The sequence below is a fragment of the Patagioenas fasciata genome, chromosome 3, assembly GCF_037038585.1.
Source record: "Patagioenas fasciata isolate bPatFas1 chromosome 3, bPatFas1.hap1, whole genome shotgun sequence".
Lineage (NCBI taxonomy): Eukaryota > Metazoa > Chordata > Aves > Columbiformes > Columbidae > Patagioenas > Patagioenas fasciata.
Genome location: NC_092522.1, coordinates 57757432 through 57782717, shown reverse-complemented (window position 1 = coordinate 57782717; position 25286 = coordinate 57757432). Strand labels below are relative to the sequence as shown.

Below are 25286 nucleotides of genomic sequence, written 5' to 3'. Positions count from 1 at the left end.
ACTATTTACTATTTCCTGAACTTTGTAGTTTTGTAAAGCCATGACCTACCAACTCATCTCCAAAGCATGAGGCTTTCAAAACAATACTAGAATTTTTGGACATGCATGTTCCCCTCAGTATTGCAAGCCTCCACAGCATCCCGAGTTCCACGTTTGTTTTTTTTTTTTTTCCCTTCAGGTCAACTGAGATTCAGAATTGTTTAATGGTAACAGTTCGGAATTTAAGGACAGCATCAAAAATACAAGACTTGTGGTAAAATCATGAGTGCTACTCAAACTGAGTCACAAGGCTTAGCAACTTCAACCAAATCAGTCTGTCACTCTCAAAAGATACCCTGTTATGCTACCCCTATCCAAAATGGGAGACTTTTGCTTTTGCTAAAAGGTTTATGTCATCCAGACTCAGCTGTAATTGGACTTTAGTATTATAATCCAGCACTTTCTAATAAAAAGATAATGGAAGTGGCCATGATTGAGTGGCTATGGTGTCGATAAATTAATATGAACAAAAGAAACATACATCAGTAATTCAGTACTATTCAAATATTTTTATGACCTCATTCACAGTTAATAGTACAGATTCGATTCTAGCTTTTAGCAATATCTCTGTAATACTAGTGTGCTATATCATTCACCAACTGTGGCTTCAGCAGGATTCAAACTGATTACCAACAATGAGGAAATCTTCTGTAAAATTGCATTTTTCTTTTCTTGAGATACTGTCATTTATAAGAAAGCAGAACACAATTTAAAAACAACATAAAATAATAATACAATAATTATTCCAAGTATTTCTGCAATTATTTTTCACCAACTTTCCTAAATGAGGGAAGTAGATACTACTTTTTTTTAATCACAGTATTTTATGGACTGTGCTATGCTAAAAGCTCAGTTATACAATTAAACAGTACTTCAAACTCTAAAGGGAATCTTTGTGGTTAGGGCCCTTGAATGTAATTTATCTATGTGCACAGGTCCTTTATGCGTACATATCAGCTGCATCAAAAAGGGGACATAACCCTGATGATCTTGTCAAGGCCCAGGGGAAAACCTTTCAATCAATAACAACAGTAGGTTTTATAAAGATCTCATAATTTGTCTTCAAAGGTCATCTTCACCATCTTGGATGAAGGAAGAAACCTCAGGGAGTTTTGCTAAGGGAATAGCTAGCCCAAATGTTGGAGCAAAATATACCTGTTTTATTAGCTGAAATGCTCAGACCTGAAATAAATCAACTGAACATCACCAGTCACTAATGAACATCAATTCCACAGTGTTATTTAAAAACAGGCTAGCATCATCCATAGGCATCACTCCAATCTACAGAAAAAAGATAAGTAAATGATCACTTTGCAAATACCTTAAAATTTATATTTTCAGATGTGTATTAAAAAAACCCAGGAGGTAGTGAAATAGAGAGTGTGCTAGGGTTACTGGAGGTTGTACCTACCTGCAGAAAAGCACATGCAGATCTGTCTTAGAACTCGTGAAAATCTAGGATTAGTCAGTCTCTGGTAAAGTCTTTGGTGCCTAAGGACAAAAGAAGCAGCCTGTGCCAGACACATTACCTTCAGACCACTGGCAAGGGTGACCACTGCTCATCTTGAACAGTCAGGTAAACCTTTACCGGAGGAAGACATGAAAAACTGGATAAACTGGCCTTAAAGGGAGAATCAGAACCACATCAGCGATATTCATGTACAGCAGTGAGCAAAGCTTTGCTTCTCTACTCACACTAAGAAAATTGCTGTCGCCCAGTACCCTGATCTCCTGAAATGTGACAACGCTACTTCTTATTCAGAGAATAAATGCTATTTTCAGTTCTTCCACAGGGAGAAAAAAACAACCACGACCCCCCTGCCAACATAGTATTGAAAAAAAAAAAAAAAAGTTTTGGCACTTAGCCATGACACAAAGCCAAAACTAATACGATTTCCAACAAAACACTGGAATTTATTCTGCAAAGCAGCTACAGCCCAGTGTGTATCAACTGTTGGTGGCCTTCCACTACAGCTAACTACATACCACCAATATTAACTATCAGTCATTTCAATCCTGGGCAATGGACAGTTGTTCATTATCTTAATTTCTAGTTTTTAAAGCATTTTTAGACAGACACATAAAATTAGAATCCTTCTGACTCTAAAACTTACTTCCTAAACATATCAAATATCCCTTGCACATTTTTGTTTCATTCAGGGAAGGCTGTAATTCCCTCTGATGAATAATGCAGACATTAGAAAAACACTGCAGAGCTTCACATAATAGTGCCACATAGGACTGACCACAGGTGTATGCAGCAGGGCAAAGTTATGCTGCCCAGGGTAAGTCACCACCAGGATTGAAACAAATCAAGGGTTTTGTCATCAGCCTGTTGCATGTGCTACTAAAGGAAGGTGCATCATGTCATCTGTGCTTTGTGAGCATCACAACTGAAAATACTATTTATAATGAAATTCTTTAAATGTTGGATTCGGGATTGATTTCTTCTGACACCTTTTTATATGTCAAATTAAACCATTCATTGATCTCAGCCATCTACTAGTTTAAATGTAGACACTTATCTAGTCATATGAATAGAGGCTACCTGAAACATAGTGACAATTACAGTAAATTTAGTTTCACTCGCACAGGCGGAGTTCACAGTTCAGAGCTGAAGCTTTAGAAGGGTAAATAATTACACTTAGCCAATAATGCAATGTGTGAGATTTACAAAGCAAGAGTATACCCACGCAAAACATGAGCCTCAGCAGATACCAGGAATTACTAATATCTGCCCTTTTTACCAATCCCCACCCATGTTTTGATTAGAAGAATGAAAAACAAAACAACCCACCCAAGAAAAGCAGGCTTGTCCCTATATTGTCCTAGAGATGACTGAAAGGTGCATCCATCTTCTATCAATGTTTCTAAACACATGAAAGTGCTTCAAAAAGCAAAATATCTGGCCATAGCCTGTTATTCCACTGAGTTACTCACCAAAGTTTCAGGAGTGAGTAGGAGTGAGGATGATTATGGAGGAGGCCCAATAACTTTACTGATTGTGAGTAATTAATCAAAGAGTACCTATGCAACCAATCAATTATGTAGGTACCTCATCAGCTGGACTTTCTACAAACAGCTGAACTGCAGCTGGATGAAGCTGTGTGAACACAGCCCAAAATTACAGGTTTAGACAGGCAAAAGAAATTTTCATAATGTAAACAGGAAAGTGTCTGAATTGCATAAATCTGTCCAACTGCTACTGTCCACTGGAGCGTGGTTCCCATCCATGGTACCATTAATCGGTAATCCCAAAAGACCAAAATCTGAACAAAGTTTTCAAGGTTAAAATGTCTTATCTAGGTTACAGCCTTTTCCATACTGGCACAGCTGGGCATTCCTGAATGCTAATGCAAGTGCAAAAATACAGTTCAGGAATCAGCAATGCCTCACTCTTTGGAGCTGAGGGTTCACTGTGGAGAACTGTCAAACATAATGCTTTACTCCATGCAAGCTGCTGTACTTCTGGGAAAGAGAAGCAGATGGTACCCAAATAACAGAGAAAATATCTTTCAAGAGCATAAAGGGTACTAAATAAATTTTAAGTCTAAAACATTTGCTTAGCCTTAGATTCCCCCCATATCGGTTAATAAACTTAAAAGATTGATTTTGTCACTTCTATGTCCACTTGTTTCTCTAACTGTGGATACAGAAAAAGTGAGTAATCTGTGTTAAAGAAGAAGAAAATCAGATGTACATCACCTCTCTTTAATTGAGCTGTCTGAACTTTAAGAATGTCACCAATTTCCACCTTATCAGCTGAAAGTTACAGATCTCACCTGCACGCAGAGTTTGCAGCAAAAAGGTGAAGAAACCCAGACTACTGCAGCTTGCTTTCACTGATAACTAAGCTGAGTCGAATTGCTTTCCACATTACCCTCCTTCCACTCACCAAAAGCCAACTGCTTCACCCCACTGATGCACATGTGGTTTAGCATTTTAACTCAAGGCCTGGTGGCTCAGGATGTGATTTCATGGTCAGTTTGAACAGAGATGAGTGAGGACTATCCTCAGAGCGGTTCTTCAACTCCACCCCACCTCTAACTACTCACTCCTGCTGCACCAGCACTCAGAGGGGGGCAAATAATCTGTCTGAAAATCAAACTAGAAGACAGATATATGTTCAGGTAACTGCTTTAGCTCACCCACATGAACATCCAGCAGGAATCCTGCACTACTTTCATCAGACTCCACTTTTTCGCTTGAATGGACCAAGTAATCTCACCATTTCATGGGGAGTACTTTAAAATAGGTAAAATTTCTACTTACAGACCAACAGGACTTAAAAAGCATTCAGGCATCTAAGCTCAATTAAAACACTATTGCTTGAAAGGTTTTATACTAAAGAAAGCCATAAGCCATATTATATAAATTAGCCTATGGCAAATTATTAAATCTCCCACCCTGCTTCTGCTTTGGCATTTTATAGGTAACAATATAACAGTGAGAATTCTGCATAATTTGGAAAGGAAACTTTCAGAAAACTACACCTTCATGTGTTGCAACTGCACAGCATAAAGACTTCAAAAATGCAAGTTGTTCTATTCAAATACCTCAATAAAATACCACACTGTACCTACAGATATGAAGAGTCTAGAGAAATAAAGAAGTGGTAAGAGAATGGTGGGGTTTTTTGGTTTTTTGTAGGTTTTTTGTTGTTTTGTTTTTAAATAGCTATTGCACAAAAGTAGTTACAACAGCTGTCTGGAAAGACAGACATGAGATAGTACCAAGTCTAGAGAGAATAGTACTAGAGAGATAGTACCAAGTCTAGATAGTACCAAGTTATAGAGAATAAACCAACACAGCGTAGAACAAAATAAAACAAGAGACCCTAAAAGCTTGTTTTCACTTTTTCCTCTTGAAGAACCCATCACGATGATGGTCCTCACCTAAAATTTCATGAGGTGCCATGGTGATGGTGAGGGACAAGTCAATGCTGCACAGTCACACATGATGGGAACAGTGTACCCTGACACTATAAATGGATTCATTATGCACATTCATTAAATATACCCTACTGCTTTGCTTGAAAGCATTGCACCTACAGCAGAGCCCATATTGTAGGAACTGACAGCAAAAAGCCCATGTTCACTCGCCTTAATAGCTCCAACTGCAGTGTCAGGCTGTCCTCTCAATCCTTGCAATGCCATAACCATACTGATTTAGAAAATGAACCAGTTAGAGAGGTTCAACCCACGCCTAGCATGGATTGTTTTCCCTGTGACATCTAAAAGAAAGTAGTTCACCAGGAGGTGACTGGTTCCATTTGCAAGCAAATACTTCACAAGAAAAACAATGATTGCAGCAATTGGTGAAATTTCCAAAGCCATTAAAGGATGCTTGTCCAACAGAGACAAGTTATGTTTTTGCATGAATGTGCAGACAGACAAAACATCACTAAAATCCTACCTCCCCTTGACTCAATGACAAAAATTTCATTAGTTTAATCACACAGAGGTTTAACCCAAGTTACTTACAAATGTCTGAGAACACTGGGGGCGGGGGGGGGGGGGGAAGCTGGAAAGGCCAGCAGAGCTGCTTTGCACAAAAGTAAACATACAATTAGTTAAAAAACAAAACCAAAAAAGCAAAAAGAAAGCAAATGCAAAATATCAGCAGCTCACCTTTTGAGGGGGTGGTCCGTGGTCATCCAAATAAGTGGAATTTCCTACAAAAAGAAGAAGGATGCAGATAAACAAAAGTAATCCAACACAACTTCAAAACTTGTCAGTTCACAGAACCAGTGTATCTCTATTCCAGTGGTTCTGTGATGTCAAATAATTCAAAGAAAACAAAATACCCTCTGTTTTAATTTCTTATTAGCAAGAAAAAAAAACTAATTTGTTTTGGCTATATTTTTTCATAAAAGATTAGATGCACATTGTCATTTTAGTATAAAACTAAATGGACCAAGGCAACTTTAACTAAATAATCACAGCATTCAATTATTTACATGACAAAATGGTCAGCTGCATCCTTGTACATTTTAAGCAAGTGCACACAGTTAATCTCAAAGATATCTTAAATAATATGTATCAAAGGCCTTCACCAGATTCTGATTTGGAGATGACAAGCATTCACTTATCTCTCTTCTAACGTGGATTCTCACCAACCTTCAAGCTAATTCTTTGTTCCCAAACAGTATCAACTGAGAGTTGCATTCTGATATAATGACATCTGCCTTGTCAAAATGCTCTTTTAATTTGGATGAAAAGCTTCAGAAAAAAAAAAAAAGCTTCTAAAATTTATAAGTGTCCCCTTTTTAGTTAGCTATAATGAAAAAGGCAACAATTTCAGACTTTTTACCCATTACTTACAAACACCCACTGCTACATACAATATACCTTCCCACACAACCCCATAGGCTGTTTGCCTGCAACTGTCCTTCCTGAACCCTTCTCCTGAAGGATCAATAAGGAGCTTTTCCAAGAAGTCCCAGCAGAAGATGAGACCTCACGGCAAGTCTAAAAGTTGCCCTTGGGCCACACATACCTCTCCTCTCAGTCATCCTCGTCTAAAAGTTGCCCTTGGGCCACACATACCTCTCCTCTCAGTCATCCTCGTACCAAAGACAGCAAAAATACCTCTGTTCTAACCTTACATCAATACACAGTAGGAGAATCATGTTTACAAATGCCTACTAGATAACAAGATGTCACATGGAGATAACTTTTTCTGTTTTACAGCACAGTCTAGTTACTACTATGTCCACTTGAAAGATAATAGTCCAATTTCAGCCCAGTTTATGAAAGTTTTTTTCATGGCAGTCGCTTCTTCAAATCCAGAAGCAACTAGCAGTGATAGAAACTAACTGCCAGACAGACACAAGTGATCAAAGAAATTAAGAGTAATGATTTGAAACCTAGTCAGAATTACTTAGAAACAAAGCGCAGAGGAAGGAAAGCTGCAGACATTACCCTCATGCTGCCCCATTGCCCTGTGCCAAGCCAGCTCCTATCCCCTGCCTGAGCTCCTGCTCGTATGTGCTGTAGAGCCCATCTCAACATCCACAGCACGCCACTTCAATTCAATAGTCTGAATTCTTTTGGGTTCAAGTATAAAATGAGTATTTGTTTTCGGTAATAAAAGTGAAACCTTTTGCTGTATGATTCACAGCCTACTCTGAGTAAAAAACAAAACAAAACAAAACCCCACACCACTAAAATAACTCAACAAATCCAGCTGCGATGGAGTGTAGCAGGCAAGCTCTGGAGTACATGGGCCAGTTCCTTAACCCTGCGCAGCCCTGCACATGCTCTCACTGATCATCGGATCATGGAACTGGGCTTCCATGCTGCTTGCAAAACAGGGGCCACACTGCAAGAGCCTCAATGCATGCAGAAATATCCCCAAAAATGCACACCTAGGTCAGAATATTTCTGCGGAAAACCTGCAGGAAAGATAACTTTCTAATATAAGTAGAGACTGCTATAAGATTATTCAGCATGACTCCCCTGTTGGGTATTTGCAAATCTTATGAACTTCAGACAGGATGCTACTTTTACACATAGGACCAGCTTTGCAGAGAATACGTATCATACTGGGTTAGTTCAAAAACAAAAGAAAAATTCAGCATTACAAGTATTGCAACAATGGAGAAATACTAAGGTAAAGTCACCCTGTGAAGTATTGTCCACTAAGAGATGACAAAGTAGTAAAAACAAGCAAGTCCCACAGTAAAACCGTGGGACTTTGGAATGAAAACCATAAATACTAAAACCACTGTTCATAAGTTCAAGTGTTTACTGTAACTATACCAAGATGACAAGCTATCTGTGATGGAGAACATTATTATGCAGCTTTCACATGCTCTGGCACAGACATGTGTTTGACATCACTAAGTACCACAAGAAGAGGAGAAGCTTTCTATGGTGGAAATTATAAATGGATAGAAGAGGGGGTCATTTTCCCTCATAAAGAATATAGTCCATTGTCCCGAAACAACCTATGTCATTAAATTATTAGGATGACTTCTCTGAAGTCTTTTAATAAAGCTTTACTAAAGACATTATTGCCCTTGTCTGCTGCTTTACAAGACACTTCTAGATTTATTTTATTTTTCCCGGAGAGGAGTATTTATTCTTTAAAATTGACCTTTTCTGCCTTACAATATATTCTGCCTTCCTGTAATAGTGTGAAAGTCTAAGGCATTTGAAACAAGTCAGACAGAATAATCAAGTCTCAAAACAGTGGTATTATGCATTCCACAAACATGCTCAACAGCACACTTGAGCTGACTGAACACAGTCTCCTCCTGTCTCTGCCAGAGGAGGAAAAAAAAAAACCAACCCTCAGTTTTATTACAAAACATGGTGAATACATGGAAGCAGTCCAAATTTTTCCATAATTTATTATCTTTGAGGTTAAGTGAATCAGCTGTATGCAAAATCTTTGGGGAAACCTCATGGTTATGTTCCTTTTTTTCTTGGAATCACTGAAGTGTGGGGGTTTTGCTTGAAGTAAGCCAAGTTTATACAGAGAAAGATGGTCACTGACCAGAAGTAAGGACAAATATTACTGTGTCCAGTTCAGAATCACACACACAAAAAAAAACAAATCTAAAAATCTAAAAATAATCTTTCCAAAAAATGACTGACGAGTATGGAAAGAGGTGGTAAATGGGCCTGTATATGAACTGAAGACCCTTTGATAGCAAACAAAGCAGGATAGCTCCATTTGAACAATTTAGATATCATGCGGAAAGAACTGACTAGAGACGAACGGAGAAAGCCAACATGGAAAATGTGGAGTTTTGACTGTTTTCCTGGAGCAGGGTTTTCCCTTGGTGGGAGTCACAAGCAGCAGTGTAAGGGAGCTGGGATCCAGCTACTGCCAAATTTCATGTGTTTCGTGAAAATCCTGCTTTGTTCTTTTCACTGGGTCACCATCTCAAAATTCCAATACAACCTTTACTGGCATCCCATCCCTTAGATCATCTGATGTCTAAAGGAAGGGAACAGTTTAACAGTTGGCTGATGAATCTTCTGGTCTAGAAACTGAGACGCTGAAGAATAACTTTCCCACCAAGAACCACTAATCATTAAGAACTGCACCAACTAAATAGATGAAAGTGCCAGTGACTAGTCAGAAGATGATCAGTTCTGCTCTGCTTCTAGACAAAAAACTATTTAAGCAAGAAAGTGGAAAGTCACCCACTATTAAAATCAGTTCATGGCTCCCCAGTGGCAGTTATCAGTTTATTCTATGCGATTTCCTTGTTCTTTTCATTCCAGCACAAAAAATTTCCCAATATAGAAAACATCATGGGGGGCTCCACTGACAGGAACATTAACTTGAACGGGATGCCTATGGCTGGCAACACGTACCTGGGCCAGACAGGACTGCCAAAAACAACAGGCTGGGGGCAGTTTCTGCAGTTTATTCTAAACCTCTTACATTTTATAAGCGTTGGTCTCTCTTTCCCTATGCTTTTTTTTTTTTTTTTTTAACCTACCAGTGGAGCAGTGGGCATCCTTAGAGATTTCACAGATTTTTACACATCTGAAATAATATGATGTCCCTAGTCATCATATCATAGGGCCCTTTGCAGTCCAAAGGCAGGAAGGGGGCAGAGGACTACAAACTCAAACCCAGCAGCTTAGGCAGAACGACATTGCGCAGCTGAAATCCAACCTAAAAAGAAAACTCTGCTATTGCTGAAGTCAGCAGAGCCATACCAGCTTTAACAGAGGGAATGCTTTCAGAGGTGTGTGGAGAAGATAAACATAGTAAAACATAGCAAAACCACACTGACCAATCTGCACTAGAATACAAAGTGACTTATTGCAATTTCTTCCATTGTATGTAAAAGACCGTATACCTACAATCGGTTTCTTCTGTGCGAGACTAACTTCCTGTCAAAATTTTCATTCTGACCACAAAAAAAGTACAGTAAGCATTATTTTTTTAATAAACATTCTGAAATTGATTTTCTTCTGCTTCCTTTCTCGCCTTTCAAAACATTTTGGTTATTCCTCATTTTTTAAATCATAAACACCAAAAACACCCTAACCCCAACTGCTTCTAACACAATTAGGAGACAAATTGGCAGACATAAGCATGGTTTCTGAAAACTTACTGGTAATTCCACATATCTAATATATATAAAAATAACACTGGAATACAGATGCAAAGGGCTTGGAAAATGGTAGGTTCTAAATCAATGCAGAACATTCATCAAAAATTCTAAATGAAGAAAAATACCTTTATGAAAACAAATATTAAAGAATACTGACTTTCTGTATACTTGTTAATTTGTCCAAATCTATTAGGGTTTATATTAATACACTTGCCTTTTAACATACTTAAGGGTCTTAACTTGTTCCATAGAATGATTCCTTAGGAAAAATCTCCACGTTGACTGTACTTGTTACATTCAAACATACTGAAATTTATAATTCAAAAACAAGAATTTCACAACTTTCAGTGGTTTCATTCAAATTAGAAAAAAAAAATTCAAAATCAAAGTTCTGATATGACCCCATCTATTCAAATGATGTGATCTATAGCAAGCACTATGACAGAAATATCACAGACAGTGGGTTTATCAGTGATATTCCTGGTGCTTTTGCTTCTGCCCTCTAACAACAGACTTTCCAGCCTATAATTTTACAAGATGAAAGACCCATTTTAATGAATGTTCAGAAACATTGGCTAGATGAAGTCCAGTCTGAATACCTGATAAGGGAAACTCTTGGCTAAAACTGCCCTCAAATAAAGAGAAAAATCCTTCCATCTTACAAACTCAAAGGCAGATCAAGGTGGCCTGACATCAGAAAGTTCATAATCTTCCTCCTACAAGCACCCATGTTGTCAATTTGTCCTACATACATATCAAGCAGTTCAACATTTTCTTCCAAAACTCTTTTCCTAACAGTTGTTAAACACTGGCTCCTAATCTTCACTCTGGAAGTCTTCCATGACCACCAGTTCACATCTTTTTTTTTTTTTGGTGTGTACTGGCCTTCAGCACTCAGAAGACTTCATAGCCCAGTATATACAGGTCCCAGCCTAACGCACCTACAAACAGCATTCTTATCCTCTTACTAGTTCTCAGCCCTGTTCTACTCCTCTGAGGTCCTCCTCACCCTTCTCCAAGATCTTTGCAGGTTCAGTCATCCTTCCTGCACCCACCAGGGCCCACTGCCTGCCCAGCTATCCCAGGAAGAGCCTGACCTGCCTGGTCTCAGGAGGAGCAGCAGAGAAGTGAGGGCAGGATGGAGAAGGCGCATGCAAGGCATGGCCCTCCTGCAATGAGAGGAGTCTCCAGAAGGTAAAGCTACTCGGAAATCACAGCTCTTCTCCGAGGTGTGTGGTTAAGCCTTGCTTCAACACACCTTATACAGAAAAGTGACAAACATTTCAAAATGTAGAGACAGGTGTTTTATTTTATTGTTTCTTTTGTCAATCAACTGCTTTATTACTACTGGGGGCAGGAGGAAGAGAAAAAATCAATCAAGTAATAAAACCACTCCCAACAGGTATTTTCTTGCACTCAAAGGAAAAGTAGATATGCAGCGCTCTATCATGACTGTGCAGAGAAAACCTGATGACCAAAAAAAAAGTGCCATTAAACCAAACTATTTCCATTATGCGTTTCACTATGAGAATGAAGACTGATCTCTCTCTGTGGCCAGCTAACTCTTTACTAAATCCCAGTTTGTTTTTCACCTTCACTCTGCTTTTCAGCTGGTTCTCAAACTGAGCTTTCTGGTATCACATAGCAAGCGGACAATGATTAAATACAGGGCCTTTTTTTCTTTTTCCCAAAGATTTTTATCCCACCTTCTGTCGCAACGTGTGCCAGAGATTTTGCAATGACTTTTATTCTTTTCCTAATTTCCTTAGAAAGATTTACCTTAACAAAAATGCATAGTGAGTTCTACAAATACACACAGGACTACACTTCTTAGTGTCTTTTGGGGTCTCCCTGGGAAAAATTCTCCTCCCAAAATGTGTGGTGAAGCAGCACTTAAAAGGTAGGCAACTACAAGCAAAGATGTTCAAAATTTAAGGGGCAAGTTGGGAAAAGTGTACAGTCTGACAGACAAGCTGCCACCCACTGACATCACACAAAGACTGGCCCCCACTTCATTTCCGTACCAGCTAACATGAGAAGAATAGTGGAAACTGTGTCAAATTACTACGGCTGGATACAAAAAGGATCAGTGTAGCATAGAAACTAGCGAGTTAAAGAGCAGTTAGAAACATTTGGAAATGAGCTGGCCTTAAGGATAGTCAGGTAGCACACTCAGGAAACCGCCTGTTTCAGGCTTCATTGACAAATAAATATCTTTGAGAACTAACAGAGAATGAATGAGTGAAAATCTGGCTGAAAGACAGTACTCTGAAAGTAGTTATCAAAACCCAACACTCAAACTGGAAACAGAAAAGTGTTGCAGTAAGTCAGGAGGATGCAGACTGGATGCAGACTCCAGGCCGGACCAGGCATCTGCCAGGGATGACCCAGGTGTTGCCATGCTGCTTTAGAAGCAATACATGAATTAAACTAGCTCCTATGCCAGCCCTATTTGTTTTCAATTAATTTTTTCTTTTTAAAATCAAGCAAACTTCAACTAGGTGTTGTTCTGGGTCCTATCACTCAATATTCTCATCCATGACTTGAAAAAATGTATTAAAGAGCACAGGAATTAGATTTGATAACAATACCAAATGAAAATATTTGGCATCTGCTGAAACTCCAGGGCAAATGCAGAAAGACACTGTTCACTCAAAGAAATGGTCTCAAAACACAAGATGCAATTCAGTGAAAACAAGCACAATATTTTCAACTTGGATAAGAGTATCATCTTCATAAAATCAGAATGGAAACAAAGGGGAAACTGCAGAAAAGAGCATGGAGAGAGATGATGGGAGATGAATACCAATCCCCTTCCTTTGGATCTGTTTGAGGACTCCAGGAAATCTTTTCAGGAAGATCTTTCCATTCCAGTTGAATGTACAGTGACAGTTTCCCCAGCTTGGCGAGAGATCTGTTTTAATTAAATTGTCATATGAAGAAACTTTTTAAAGCTTAGGGTTACTCTGTTTCCTCTTTTTCTTCCAGAAAGATAGACAGGTGCAAGAATATTTGCAAGTCGTTTGTCTTCACCAGAGAATGCACCATGCAAATGCAGAGAATGCTACCATGCAGAATGCACAATGCATAGGAAGAAATTTTGTGTGACAAAATATGGTGGCAAGGCCATGACACTTCCCCTCTCAACACACACACTTTGCCCCACACAGAGAACGGCACACGAAACCAAATGCAGGAGACTTCTCTCTGCACATCTAAGTACAGGGCTGCAACTCCACACATAAAGCTTCTCCCTGCAAGGCTCTCCTTACTAAATGATGACAAGTTAAAGATGGGATTGAGGGCTGGATAAAGGACATAATGCTGAAGCTTCAATGAAGACTCTGTCACTTTGAGGCCACTTCGTCTCACTTTACTCTGCCATTCAGGCTACAAACTCCAGGGAATCTGTATCTGACCAGACACCTTCTCAGATGATACCAGTCTCAAGAGTTTCCTATTACCTCAATACCAGACACTGGCTGTGCACTTCTGCATGACGTTTTTCCAGAGACAAAGATTTTATTATTTAAAGCTTCCAAGTTGAGTTAAGCTTATTCCTGTCCATTGCACTTATGCAGATATTTTCAGATACATCCCTCTCTTTCCCCTCCTGCACAGGCAATCTTGGAAAACAGCAAGTCAATGAATATTGGAAAACACCCAGCTGGCAATTCACCAGTTATTCAAGGAAGACTTTTATTACTATTATTAGTATTATTAAGTACTATGCTGCAAATGCTGTCCAGAATGGGCTGTTTGTTGGGCGTTTGGTTGAAGCTCCTGTCCCTGGAGGCACGTTTCCGAGAAGCTGCCTAGGTCTGTGGTCTGACCCCAGCAGCACCTTCCTAGCAGAGAAGAAATGAACACACTTCACAGACAACTGCTTACATATAGCTTTAAAGAATTATTCATACTTTTAATGTGCTAAAGCCAAATGAGTTTCCCTTGCATGTGCTTTTCACAACATCTCTGCAGTCATACAGTTGCTATGATGTTGTCATACTTCCTTACAGAGACAGTTGCATTAAGGATAATGGTCCCCACATATGACGCAGCCTGCAGAATTGAGCTGTGTATCTGTATGGTTTTCTACTTTCTTCACAGTACAGGTTCTCTTTCTATCTGCTCTCAAAAGCACAACTGAAAATAAAAAAGAGCCTTTTTACAAGTCTGTCTCCTTTCCCTTCTCTCTACCATTTTTTTTTTCCCTGAGAAAATAACTGTAAAACTCTTCTCTATACTTATATACCTCTTGAAAATCAAGAGTGCTCTATGTAAGAAGTGGCTATCTTTGTATCATTTTCTTCTCTGAATTCAAAAATTATAAATTGTTCAACCATTATTAGCTTCCCATCCTCAAAAGGCTTAACAGGCATAAAACCAGAAGCAGCATTTCTTGCCAAGGTCTGTTAGAAGCCTATAACTGTAAAACAATATATAAGTAGGTCAGATAAGGACCTTACTGTACCTAAATGAGCCACTACTTCTTTATGACACATTAGCATAAAATTTTATTAATCTCTATTACAAAAGAATACTAAAACTTCAGATGGTTTTCTAGACTTCAACATGATTTAATACAAATATTTTCCATTACTATAAATGCTTTGGCTGAACTGCTTGATTTTCACACTATCCAGCTACTGGCTTCTGTTCATGAGGACATTTTAACTCCTTTCTACCCATGTCTCAAACAAATGCGTCTGAGTGATTTAAAGACTTCCCATGGCAAGTGTTTTGTATTTCAAGAACTTCTATATAGAAACTGCATGTTTAAAAATAAGAGGCAAGATTTAGCAACCATAGAGCATTGGACATGGCTTAAATCCATTTCAGCACCCTTCACCTCCTGCAACTGTAAGAGGACAGGATTAATCCCACTCCTGTCATTCCAATCCCTTGCAATACATACCTTCTACTTCAGATTTCAGTTGTTATTGAGAAGAGTCATTTTAGTACATGGGATAGGTAACTTCAAACTCAATGTTTCTGACAGAATTTTCTTCTTCTACGAAGCACTGCAAGTGTCCAGCACAAACATCATTATTTCTAGATTTTTCCTGGCTTCTGTCTCATTGCTTATTATCTTAAACAAGATTTGTACTCATTTCTGATTTGTTAGATTGATTCTTAAAAATTCTGTAGGAGGCCTTATAAAAAAATAATTGAATGTATTGTTACAAGAACTTTTGCTCTTCAAAATCTGATGCTGCCCTTATCACTGAAGCCTAAGACCCAAAATGCATACACAAAGCTTACCTGTATGAAAAAGACAAGACAATCCTCATGACTTTCATCAACTCATAAATGTATTCAGCAGTAAATATAAATATGTACTGATGTTTTCTCCCAGATTATGAATAGCAAAGATTTGGCTATAAACTATCAAGCATTTAGTATGCTTTCCTTTTTCAAAATTTCAACTGAAAACATTTGGAAAACAACAGACACATGAAGAGTTTTCAGATGTATTGATTAATTCTGGCAGCCTTAAGCTTTCCAACAATTAAAACCGTGTCTCATAAGTCTCAGCAATAACATGTTCTGCATTAACATCTGTATGTTAAAAGGGTAACTACACTGGATTCAGTGTCATACAACTACAAAAGCAGTCCAAGTTTCATCAACCTCATCAGAAATAACTGGCATTCTTTCTCTCGTGTTCTCTACCTGTCCCAGATAGATTTGCACTTTCCACATTTACCACTAACTTAACTGGTGAGTAGTTCACTTGATGAAGGTACTAAGAAGGCCTAAAATGCATTTTGACTCACTTGGATAAGTGTTTGTTTATTCAGTACTGCTTTTGGGTGCTTTGACCGCGCTTATGAACTCTGAGATGCAAACATTCACTACTGGTAACAATTACCTAGGCGTGCTCTTTCTTTTTATATCATTTTCCTGTGTTTTATTTAGCTTGAAGAACCACATCAGGATGTCACCACTAAGATGTGGTAGTTTAACAGATCTCTAACTGCCACTCACCAGCTCTCCTAAAGACTATGCTTCTTACAAGAGACATCTTAAAATACATGAGGAAACATCCGTGCCATGTAGACTATCGCTGTATAGTAGCCATTGTCTAAATTCAGCTTCTAAGTGTACTCCTCCATTAGGAGGCTGGTTTTTTTTTTACACTGTATCTGCACATAACTGAAAAATATATATCAGCATCAATCTCTGCTTTGCTTGAATGGCTTGGAAACTCCTAACCAATATGAAATCAGTTGTTTAAAAAAGCTAAAACAAAGGTATTAATTTTGCACATACTACAGGACAGTATAACTTAGATGTATTATTGTATTATTAGGTAGTGTTTTGTTTTTAGGACATGCCTGTCAGCCTTCTTTGCAAGAGCAATAATGCTTTTTTTAATGCCAGAACTTTTTTGGCAATACTTTAAACTTCTGCTGAAAGATTAAATTAAACTTTTTGTTTCAATCATAAAGCAGAAATAGTGGTATCATTCTACAACATTTCTAAGGATCATCTCAGTGACAGTATCTCATTTCTACAAATTCTCATTGAGCTTGGCTGAGGTACAGAGTAAAGAAATTGCAGCATACTGAAATTAACATTCAGGTTCATGTAAAATGCTATTCTGTATTAGATTCTACATTTCTCAGAAAGGTGACATTTGGTCACCAATAATGACAGAGCAATCTAAACTAGAGAATTATTTATTGTTTTACATAAAAGAAACTTGAAGACACTCTAGAGCTAAACCAGGCTTACTGTTTAATTTTATCTAATTGCCAACAGCAGCAGTTCTGAACGTCAATTTATGGAAAGTTCATGACTAACAACTAAATATGGGTTCTTCTAGTTTCTTATAGCTGAGAAAGCAAGAAGAATACAAACAATAATTAACCTTATATAAATTTAATATATAAGAAGTATCTTTTACCCAATCATAACATTTAGTTGTCTTTTTCCATGTATTAGAAACTTAAATTAGAAACTTAAATTATAGCTCAATTTAGTGTTACATACTATATGTTTCCTTAAGCAAAAACATTCTTACAAGGCAAGTTAATCCAGATCTCAGTCATTAATTTCCTTATGGCTTTGTCTTCCTTCACATGGATTTCTGTCCCATTACAACAGAGGTTCTGTAAGTACAGTAATTCTGAAGTTAAACTATTGAGTTAATCATTCAGCAACTTATCGCAAAACTCACTTCTCCTAAGTGAGCCCCACTTAGCATGACTGGTTCACACAAACACCACAGGGGGAAAAAAAAAATCAAATCTCATTCCACATATTGAAGTCTTCACTGCTCCCAAATTTTGGCTTTTTTCCCCTCTTTTTTGTTGTTGTTGTTGTTTTTTTGTTTGTTTTGGTTTTGTTTTTGTTTTTTAATATGTATGTTTTTAAAGCATCTAGCAGGTTGGATACCTTGCATCTTGAAAGAATTAATTTTCAGATTTTTCTGAAGGGAGGTACCTAAAAATGAAGGACCCCAGCATCTCCACACATAGAAACAATGGTTTGCAATGTAAAAATCATCAGGACAGACACATACATGGATGCTACCTGAAGTACCAATATTAGTTACTCATGGAGAATTGAACACTTCTGTGGACTGTCCTGACCTCTCATCCAAATACAGAGAGTACTTTCTGACTAATACTGAACTCTCCTTCAAATGGACTCTTGTGAGAAAGGGATTTTATTTCAAACACCCAAAAATCGTGTAAGGCCAACACCAAAACTGTTTCAATCTGAATGCAGCCTTCACACTTTAAAGGAGTGCGTTTCACTGAATTGCACTGCCAGAGCAGCAGTCACACTCCATTTGCTAACCTGCTATGAAGGTGAAATAACCTTTTGCTAATGGTTGTAGCAGATTTCTCAGGGCTGCAGAGTATTTGGCCTGAAAACAATCTAGGCTTTGGGACACATGTCAAGACTTTTGTGGCATTATTTCCCTCTCTAGCCCCCCAAAATTCCTCTCATACTTCCTACCCAAGTCATTTTGTTCCAAGTCTTGACATCCTTGTGGATCCACTGTCAGAAGCTCTCATGCTATGGTCGGCCAGAGTGTCAGCTCCTCAGCTCCTCTAACTCCAAACAAAACACAGCTGTGAAAATACCTCCTCTCCATTGCAACTTCACACAAGTCATTTTAGAGGTCTCCAGTGTTTTCTTCTTGTTTCCCACAGCAGTTTCCACTATATTACATTATTTATGAATCAAGAGCCTTCTAGAAATTATTTTTGTCAAACATTAAGAAACAATATCAGTCCCCTGTTTTCTCAAAACCACCACATTATTTTCTACTCATATTAAAACAAACAGTTAATTATTAAAAAAAAATGAAAAAAAAAAAAAAGGAAAAAAAAGATAATCAGCCTGAGACAGACTTCTGGCACTGAAAATATACCAGCCCAAACTGTTGAAAATTAGAGAGCTGAAAATGGGACTGTAGGGAGGTAAAACTGGGGTAGAAAACTTGACAAAATGCTGTGGCACTGAGACTACCAATATTCATATTTCAGAATACATCAGTGTATTTACTCAGGCTGAAATGTGACTTCGCAGCCAAGGCACGAGCAATAAAGTGCTTCAAATGACTCCACTGGGCCCAGAGCTCCTATTCCCATGCCAGTCAGTTTTCCTCCCTTCACCGAAACACACAGAATCACAGAATGTTAGGGACTGGAAGGGACCCTGAAAGACCATGTAGTCCCATTTCCCTGCCGGAGCAGGAACACCTAGATGAGGTTACACAGGAAGGCGTCCAGGCGGGTTTTGAATGCCTCCAGAGAAGGAGACTCCACAACCCCCGTGGGCAGCCTGTTCCAATGTTCTGTCACACTTCTTCCTTGCAGTCCTTCCTTCAAACATCTAAGAGCAACTTTCTTCTTCAGAGTGATCTCAAAAATCAAACAAATAATCATTTGACATACTGTCTAAGAGCCATTATAGAAGTAAACTGATCTAAAACCCCTGCAAAAGGCTACTTTAGTGCAATCGTTATTGCAAAGCCATGAGAGGAACTGATGAGATAAACTTTACACCAGCAACATTTGCAGGATTGAGCCTTCAGATTAGTACCTCTTTGGAAAGAAGATATAATCTTCTGACATGGTCATGTAGGGCCAAGCACTCACCAGCTTCATGAACTAAACCACAAAGTTTCCAATATCACTAGGAGTTTTTAATTCATTTATTTAAGTCCAGGACTTCACATACTCTTTTTACTCTTTCTTTGGGATGTAAACAAGCGTTGAATTTGACTCCTAAGACACCCCAAAATATGCTGCCATTTTACCTCATGGAAACTTAAAGGAAAGGCATAAATATGGTGACATCAGCTGGAACAGGTAGCCAGTGAGCACAAAGGCTTATATAAAACTACACAATTTTACAGCAAGACCCAGAAACATACAACTGTGAGAGGAAAACTGGGTAGCTGGGTTGCTTACATTTTCTTTTTAAAACAAATGGCTTGGCACACGAATCACACCAGGAAACCAGAGCACACATTGCCCCTCCCCACCCCCAACAAAAAAAAAAAAAAAAAACAAAAAAAAAAAAACCAAACAACCAACAAAACAACAAAACAAAAATCCACAAAACAAAAAGCCTGAAGCTTGACAGCAGAACCAGGAAGGCCATCTTTGCCCTCATGCATCCTTTTTGGTTTTGATTTGTTTGTTGCTTCTCTCCTCCCTCCTCACTCACCATTTTAGAAGTGTGTCGTCATCATAATGGGATCATACATTATTCTACCTGTAATCTCCATGGGAAGAGAAGCAAATTTGCACTTGATATATCATGTTGTGTTAAGCTACTACATTTCTGCTTGGGCTGGGAAGGATGCCAGCAGGCTCAGCATACTCTCTTCCACCACCTTCAAGTCAAGGAAAAGATCTCAGGGCCTTCTGCTTCTTAGTAGCACTCAAACTGTGGATCTGATGATATTCTCCCTTTTTATATGGCAGCTGAATGACAGGATACATTTTCACCACGTATTCTCATGGCACTCACTGAATGTTTCGCCAAATTTTAAGTACCACGACTGAAAGTCATTAACTAACAGAAGTCATCCCTTATGAATTCCCCAAGAGAAGAAAAAACAAACAAACAGAAACACGGATATCAGCACCTCATCACTGACATTCAAAGTCTCAGCCCTACGCTGCAGCCTCCTGGGCTACTCTGGCAGCTGGGCTGCTGCAGGTTGACAGACCCCAGGAAAAGCCCAGACCTCATGCAAACTGCCAGTCTTGCTTCAAGAGGTTGGGCCACATCCTCAACCAGCAACAGCAGGACCACTTCTTTTAAGTTAAATGTCTACAGAGTCTCAGACGGCATTCACAACTGACAACATTCACAGCTTCTAGGATTTGCAAGCCTTAGTTTGGACTGTAGAATCATAGAACCTTTTACGTTGGGAAAGACCTTTAAGAGCATTGAGTACAACTATAAACCTAACACTGCCAAGTCCACGCTAAACCATGGGCCTAAGCACCACATCTACGTGTCTTTTAAACACCTTCAGGGATGGTGATTCAACCACTTCCTTCAGCAGCCTGTTGCAATGCCTGACAACCCTTGATCTAAAGAAATTTTTCCTAATATCCAATCTAAATCTCCCCTGGTGCAACTCAAGGCCATTTCCTCTTGTCCCATCACTTGCTACCTGGGAGAAGAGACCAACACCCTCCATGCTACAACCTCCTTTCATGTAGTTGTAGACAGTGATAAAGTCTCCCCTCAGCCTCATTTTCTCCAGGTCAAACAGCCCCAGCTCTCTCAGCCACTCCTCATCAGACTTGTGCTCCAGATCCTTCATTAGCTTTCATTGCTCTTCTTTGGACATGTAATTTGGAGATATTTGAATGTAAACACATTGAAAGTTATTGTGGGAGCTAACACAGAAAAATGGAAGTGCAGATGTGTCCCAAGAAATGTGGAGCAAAACATTACATAATCTAGTGGATCCCTCTCCAATTTTACCAAAAATGAACTGGAAAACAAATATTAGTAAGCCAAACAGTTGTTGAGGAGTTTTTTGATTTCCATAGTTGTTTCTCCAACTTACAGATTCATCAGAGCTGACCCAACACATTGACCAACATTGGTATCATTGCTGTGGCTAAGGTATATGATGCACAAGCAGCAAACAGGTTATACGATCACATTAGGTAACTGTGCTCTAGGCACAAATCACAAGAAAAAAACAAACCAAAACAAACAAAAAAAAACCCAAACAACAAACAAAAACACACTGCACCACCAAAAACCAAAGAGACAAAACAAACCCACCATTTACCTAGGACCTCCTGATCTACATTTCTTAGCCATTCTGTAGAACAGATACTCAGGTCATCAGAACCAAAATTAACTTTTAAAATAATTTCTGCTGGAAGCCAGTGCTGAAACAGTAGAAACTTTTCCAGCTACTTAAGTGTTGGTAATGCAGAACAGTTTCTCCTCTGAAGATGGATTTTCTGCACAGATTCGAGCTGTTATAAGGTGGACATTTCCGACACTTCACTTTCCGTGCAATATTTTGACAATATTAACACAAAAACACCAGACAGTCAAGGCACCCTTTCTGAAGCATGCATGCATCCATAAGTGTACCACATGCAATAAAGTAACTCTGAAGCTTCAAAAACTTTAATGTGTATTTATTACCCTATTCAATGTTGCCAGCCAGCAATGGCTTTGCATAGACAAAATAGGATAGCAGTGTGTATCAGAAGCAGTCAGGGTAGGTTGGGAAATGTGATTTCATAGTATAACTAAGACCTAGGAATAATTTAGTCACTCAAAGATCACAAAAGGGAAGGCCATTTTACTTCTCCCAGCTGCTGACCAATATCCTGGAGGAGCTACACACTCTGTTAAAATGATCACGGAGAACCAGGCATTTTACATTTCAAAATTTGTCTCCAGTGCAGAAATAAGTGAAGGCAGTTCACACTTTTCAGGAAACTCATAAAGGCAGCACAGAAATGTCAGAAACGCAGCTACAATGTCTTTAATGATCAGAAAATTTCTGTCATTACAAATGGAAGAATATCTTCACGTCTAACATAACACTGTTTTCATACAGCTGAAATCATGGTCTTTTTTATTTCTTTGCCATTTGGCACACAACCTGTTTTTACTTTACTTCCGCTGTTAGTATGGTATTTAGTACTCAGAACACTGTGCAGTTCTGGTTTTTAACTACTTTTCTGCAATTACATCAGTTACATATTTTTCCACAACTGCCTTGTTATTTACTGTCAACCTTATTTTACTAGGTTGTTTTGAAAAGTATTTCTACCCTTACTGGCTTTGACAATGTCTTTACTTCAGAATCATCTGCAATGTAATCAAAATGTTAGCTCTCCACTTTCTTAGCATTAAAGCAGATGTTGCACAAAAACAGAGTACTGATTCCTAATAGACACCTTCCTTAACATGTATATCTGCCACTACAGCTTAGCACCATGGTATAGGAACAACATTATACTCATCATTATTCTCATCGGTAAAAAATATGTGCTAATATAAAGGATAAATGATGTAAGGAAAATTTGCATCTATAAAACTTTATCAGGTTTCTGATTATAATTGCTGTTTTACACTCAAAAAATGCTCTAAACGACACACAACCACATCCAGCAATTAGACCCTAGTCCAGACCAACAGCATCCTCAGCACTGCAAGAGACCATCATGACCAGCACGTGGCCATCCCTCTGCCTTCTGCAGACCAGCGCCAAGCTGTACGTGGGCCCGAAATGCGGCACTTGCATCACTGAGCCCCTGGTGCCACCCCACAGCACCCAGACCGACACCCTGGCCGCATCCTCCCTCTGCTCCCTCCTCAGTGGTGCCGCTTTCCCTCCTGAGTAGAGTTAGGAAGCATCGTGCCACTCGCTCCACCAGCGGCTGCCAACACTGCAGCAAGACCATTGCTCCCAGCAGTCACTCTCTGGCTTCTCCACATATTGTGTGAAGCACTTGGAACAGTAACATTTTTATGACTGATGGCAAACTGTGTGATACTACATATGATTATGTTTTTAACATTAGTTAGTTTATGACTGAATCAGCAAATGAAGTTTTGAATGCTTCAAAACTATGATGTGGCACATATTAAGTTATTCATTGAGACAAAATTCTGTACTGTACTTTTGTTTCTAGCAGCCCTGAATTGAAACCGTGCATTTTGGAAGTAGGACCCCTGATCAGCTGGTTACTTTGGAGTCTTACGATTAAATGTTCAAGTGTGAAAGGATACATAGAAATTACAAAAGCTGTAATTCTTCTCTTTGTTTCTATGGAAACTGAAACCTGTTTGCATTCTCTTTCTACTGCTGCTTTTAGAAAAACTCAAGTATGTTCACATATTAATATTGCTTTTACTTTAGCAGAAATCCCTATTCTGATAAATACTTAAAAAAACCCCTTCTGGTGCGATGAGAACATCCTGTACTAACAGTGGGAGAGCTGTGCTGCTACTGCTGCTGGTCTGTGTCTTCCAACACTCGTCCTAATTCGTTCACCTGATCAGCAACAATAGTGGAAAACAGCACAGAGAGAGAAAACACTCCAAGCGACAGCTGAATAACTCACTATCACTCAATGATATTTGAGATTTTGCCAAATTAAACAAAGGTCAGCTAAATTGGTCTTCCAGTATACTCCATCATATGTTTGCACTTCCTGTAAACACTTTAGCCATGACAATTCTGCACCTTGTTCAACTGTTAGGAATGCAGTTTTAATGCAATAACAAGAAAGAAAAGCTCTGATCCACAACTCCAACTACATACTATTAAAAATTATAGCTTTTGTTCAAGCACTACAGATAAACTTCACTTGCAACACAAACGAAACTAAACCCCCTGACAGCCTCTTGTCACAAGTAACGGCGAGTGTACAACACAGGCCAGGTGGGCATGAATTATGTCTTACAGGCCCATCAGCACTTCAGCTTCCATCCTACTCAACATAGAAACTGAAGTCCTTGGCCAAGCTGAGCCATCACATTCTCCTCCAGAGGGCCTGTTACAGCTTCCCCATTGACACCTGCATGAGCCAAACCTTGCAGGGCCCTGGCTAGCAGCCCCACAGCAGCATTTTGCAAGTCTGGCCATGAGGGATCCTTGTGCAAGCCCACCATGGAAGACCTAATGTTGCCCATGCCCACAGGCAGCCAGCAGGATTTTCTGCCTCATGTGGAGGCACGACGGTCCTACCTGCAGTCATGGTGAATTCACGATGGCCACACAGGCAGCCATAGCAGAAATTAGTCCGAGGAAAGTTCTTCAGGGGAACAAGCCCTCTTGACACTAGGACAGGTCAAGGCACCCAAGCAACTGGAGAGCATTAGTGAGCATGCAATACACATACGCAGCAGCTGCTGGAGGTATGGGGCAAACAATTAAACAATGTTGGTAAATTCACCCACTGGGCATGTTTGAGCAAGAGATCAAACTTCACACCATCCACATTAGCAGTGGGTAAATTCCACTTTTGTCTTATGTTCCCCACAAGTACAAAAGAACTACCAGGGAAATAGGAACAGTAATGAGTACCATGGACTCGTCCTCACCCCAACGACACCATCCGAAATAGGGCATTTCCAATCTTCTGCTTTACTCCATGAATGAGCTCCCTGCTCCCTGCACACAGGGCAGAGAAGCATTCTGCCTGAACCACAGCTGGTGTCATTTGCATGCTTAAAGCTCCCAAAAATACAACTGAAGCATTTTTCTTTCCGTCTGGAAAACAAGGAATACCCAGTATGCACCCACCTGCAAACACACTGACCTAGCCCAGCTGCCCACTGGAGCATCCGCTGCAGAGGCAAGAACCAACACCAGTCTCCAGAGGGGCACCAGTCCCACTGGCGGGAGGTCTTCCTCTCCCACCCAGCCACTCTCTGCTTCATTTGGGACCAGTCTTACACCAGCATCTGATAATGCGAGGGCAGTCTGCCTCACTAATGCAACACAAGGTTCTGCACCTATTCTCCAACTTCTCTACTAACACTCCTTGGCACCTATCACTGACACTTTAAATACAAGCTGTCTCCTGATTTTCCCTCCTTGGTGCCCCAACAGCACACCACACTGCCCAGTGACTGCCTGAGTGGGCACAGAACATCTCCTGCTGTTGGTAACCTTCCCAGCTTAACGAAATAA

General features: G+C 39.4%; 1 protein-coding gene across 1 annotated transcript in view; it reads right to left on the bottom strand.

The window, feature by feature from the left end:
* Nucleotides 1–25286, bottom strand: part of UST (uronyl 2-sulfotransferase) — a 167523-nt gene that overhangs the window by 97914 nt on the left and 44323 nt on the right. The window contains exon 2 of the mRNA XM_065835205.2: nucleotides 5670–5713. Within this exon, the coding sequence (XP_065691277.1) occupies nucleotides 5670–5713 (44 nt within the window). The remainder of the gene's footprint in view (nucleotides 1–5669; nucleotides 5714–25286) is intronic.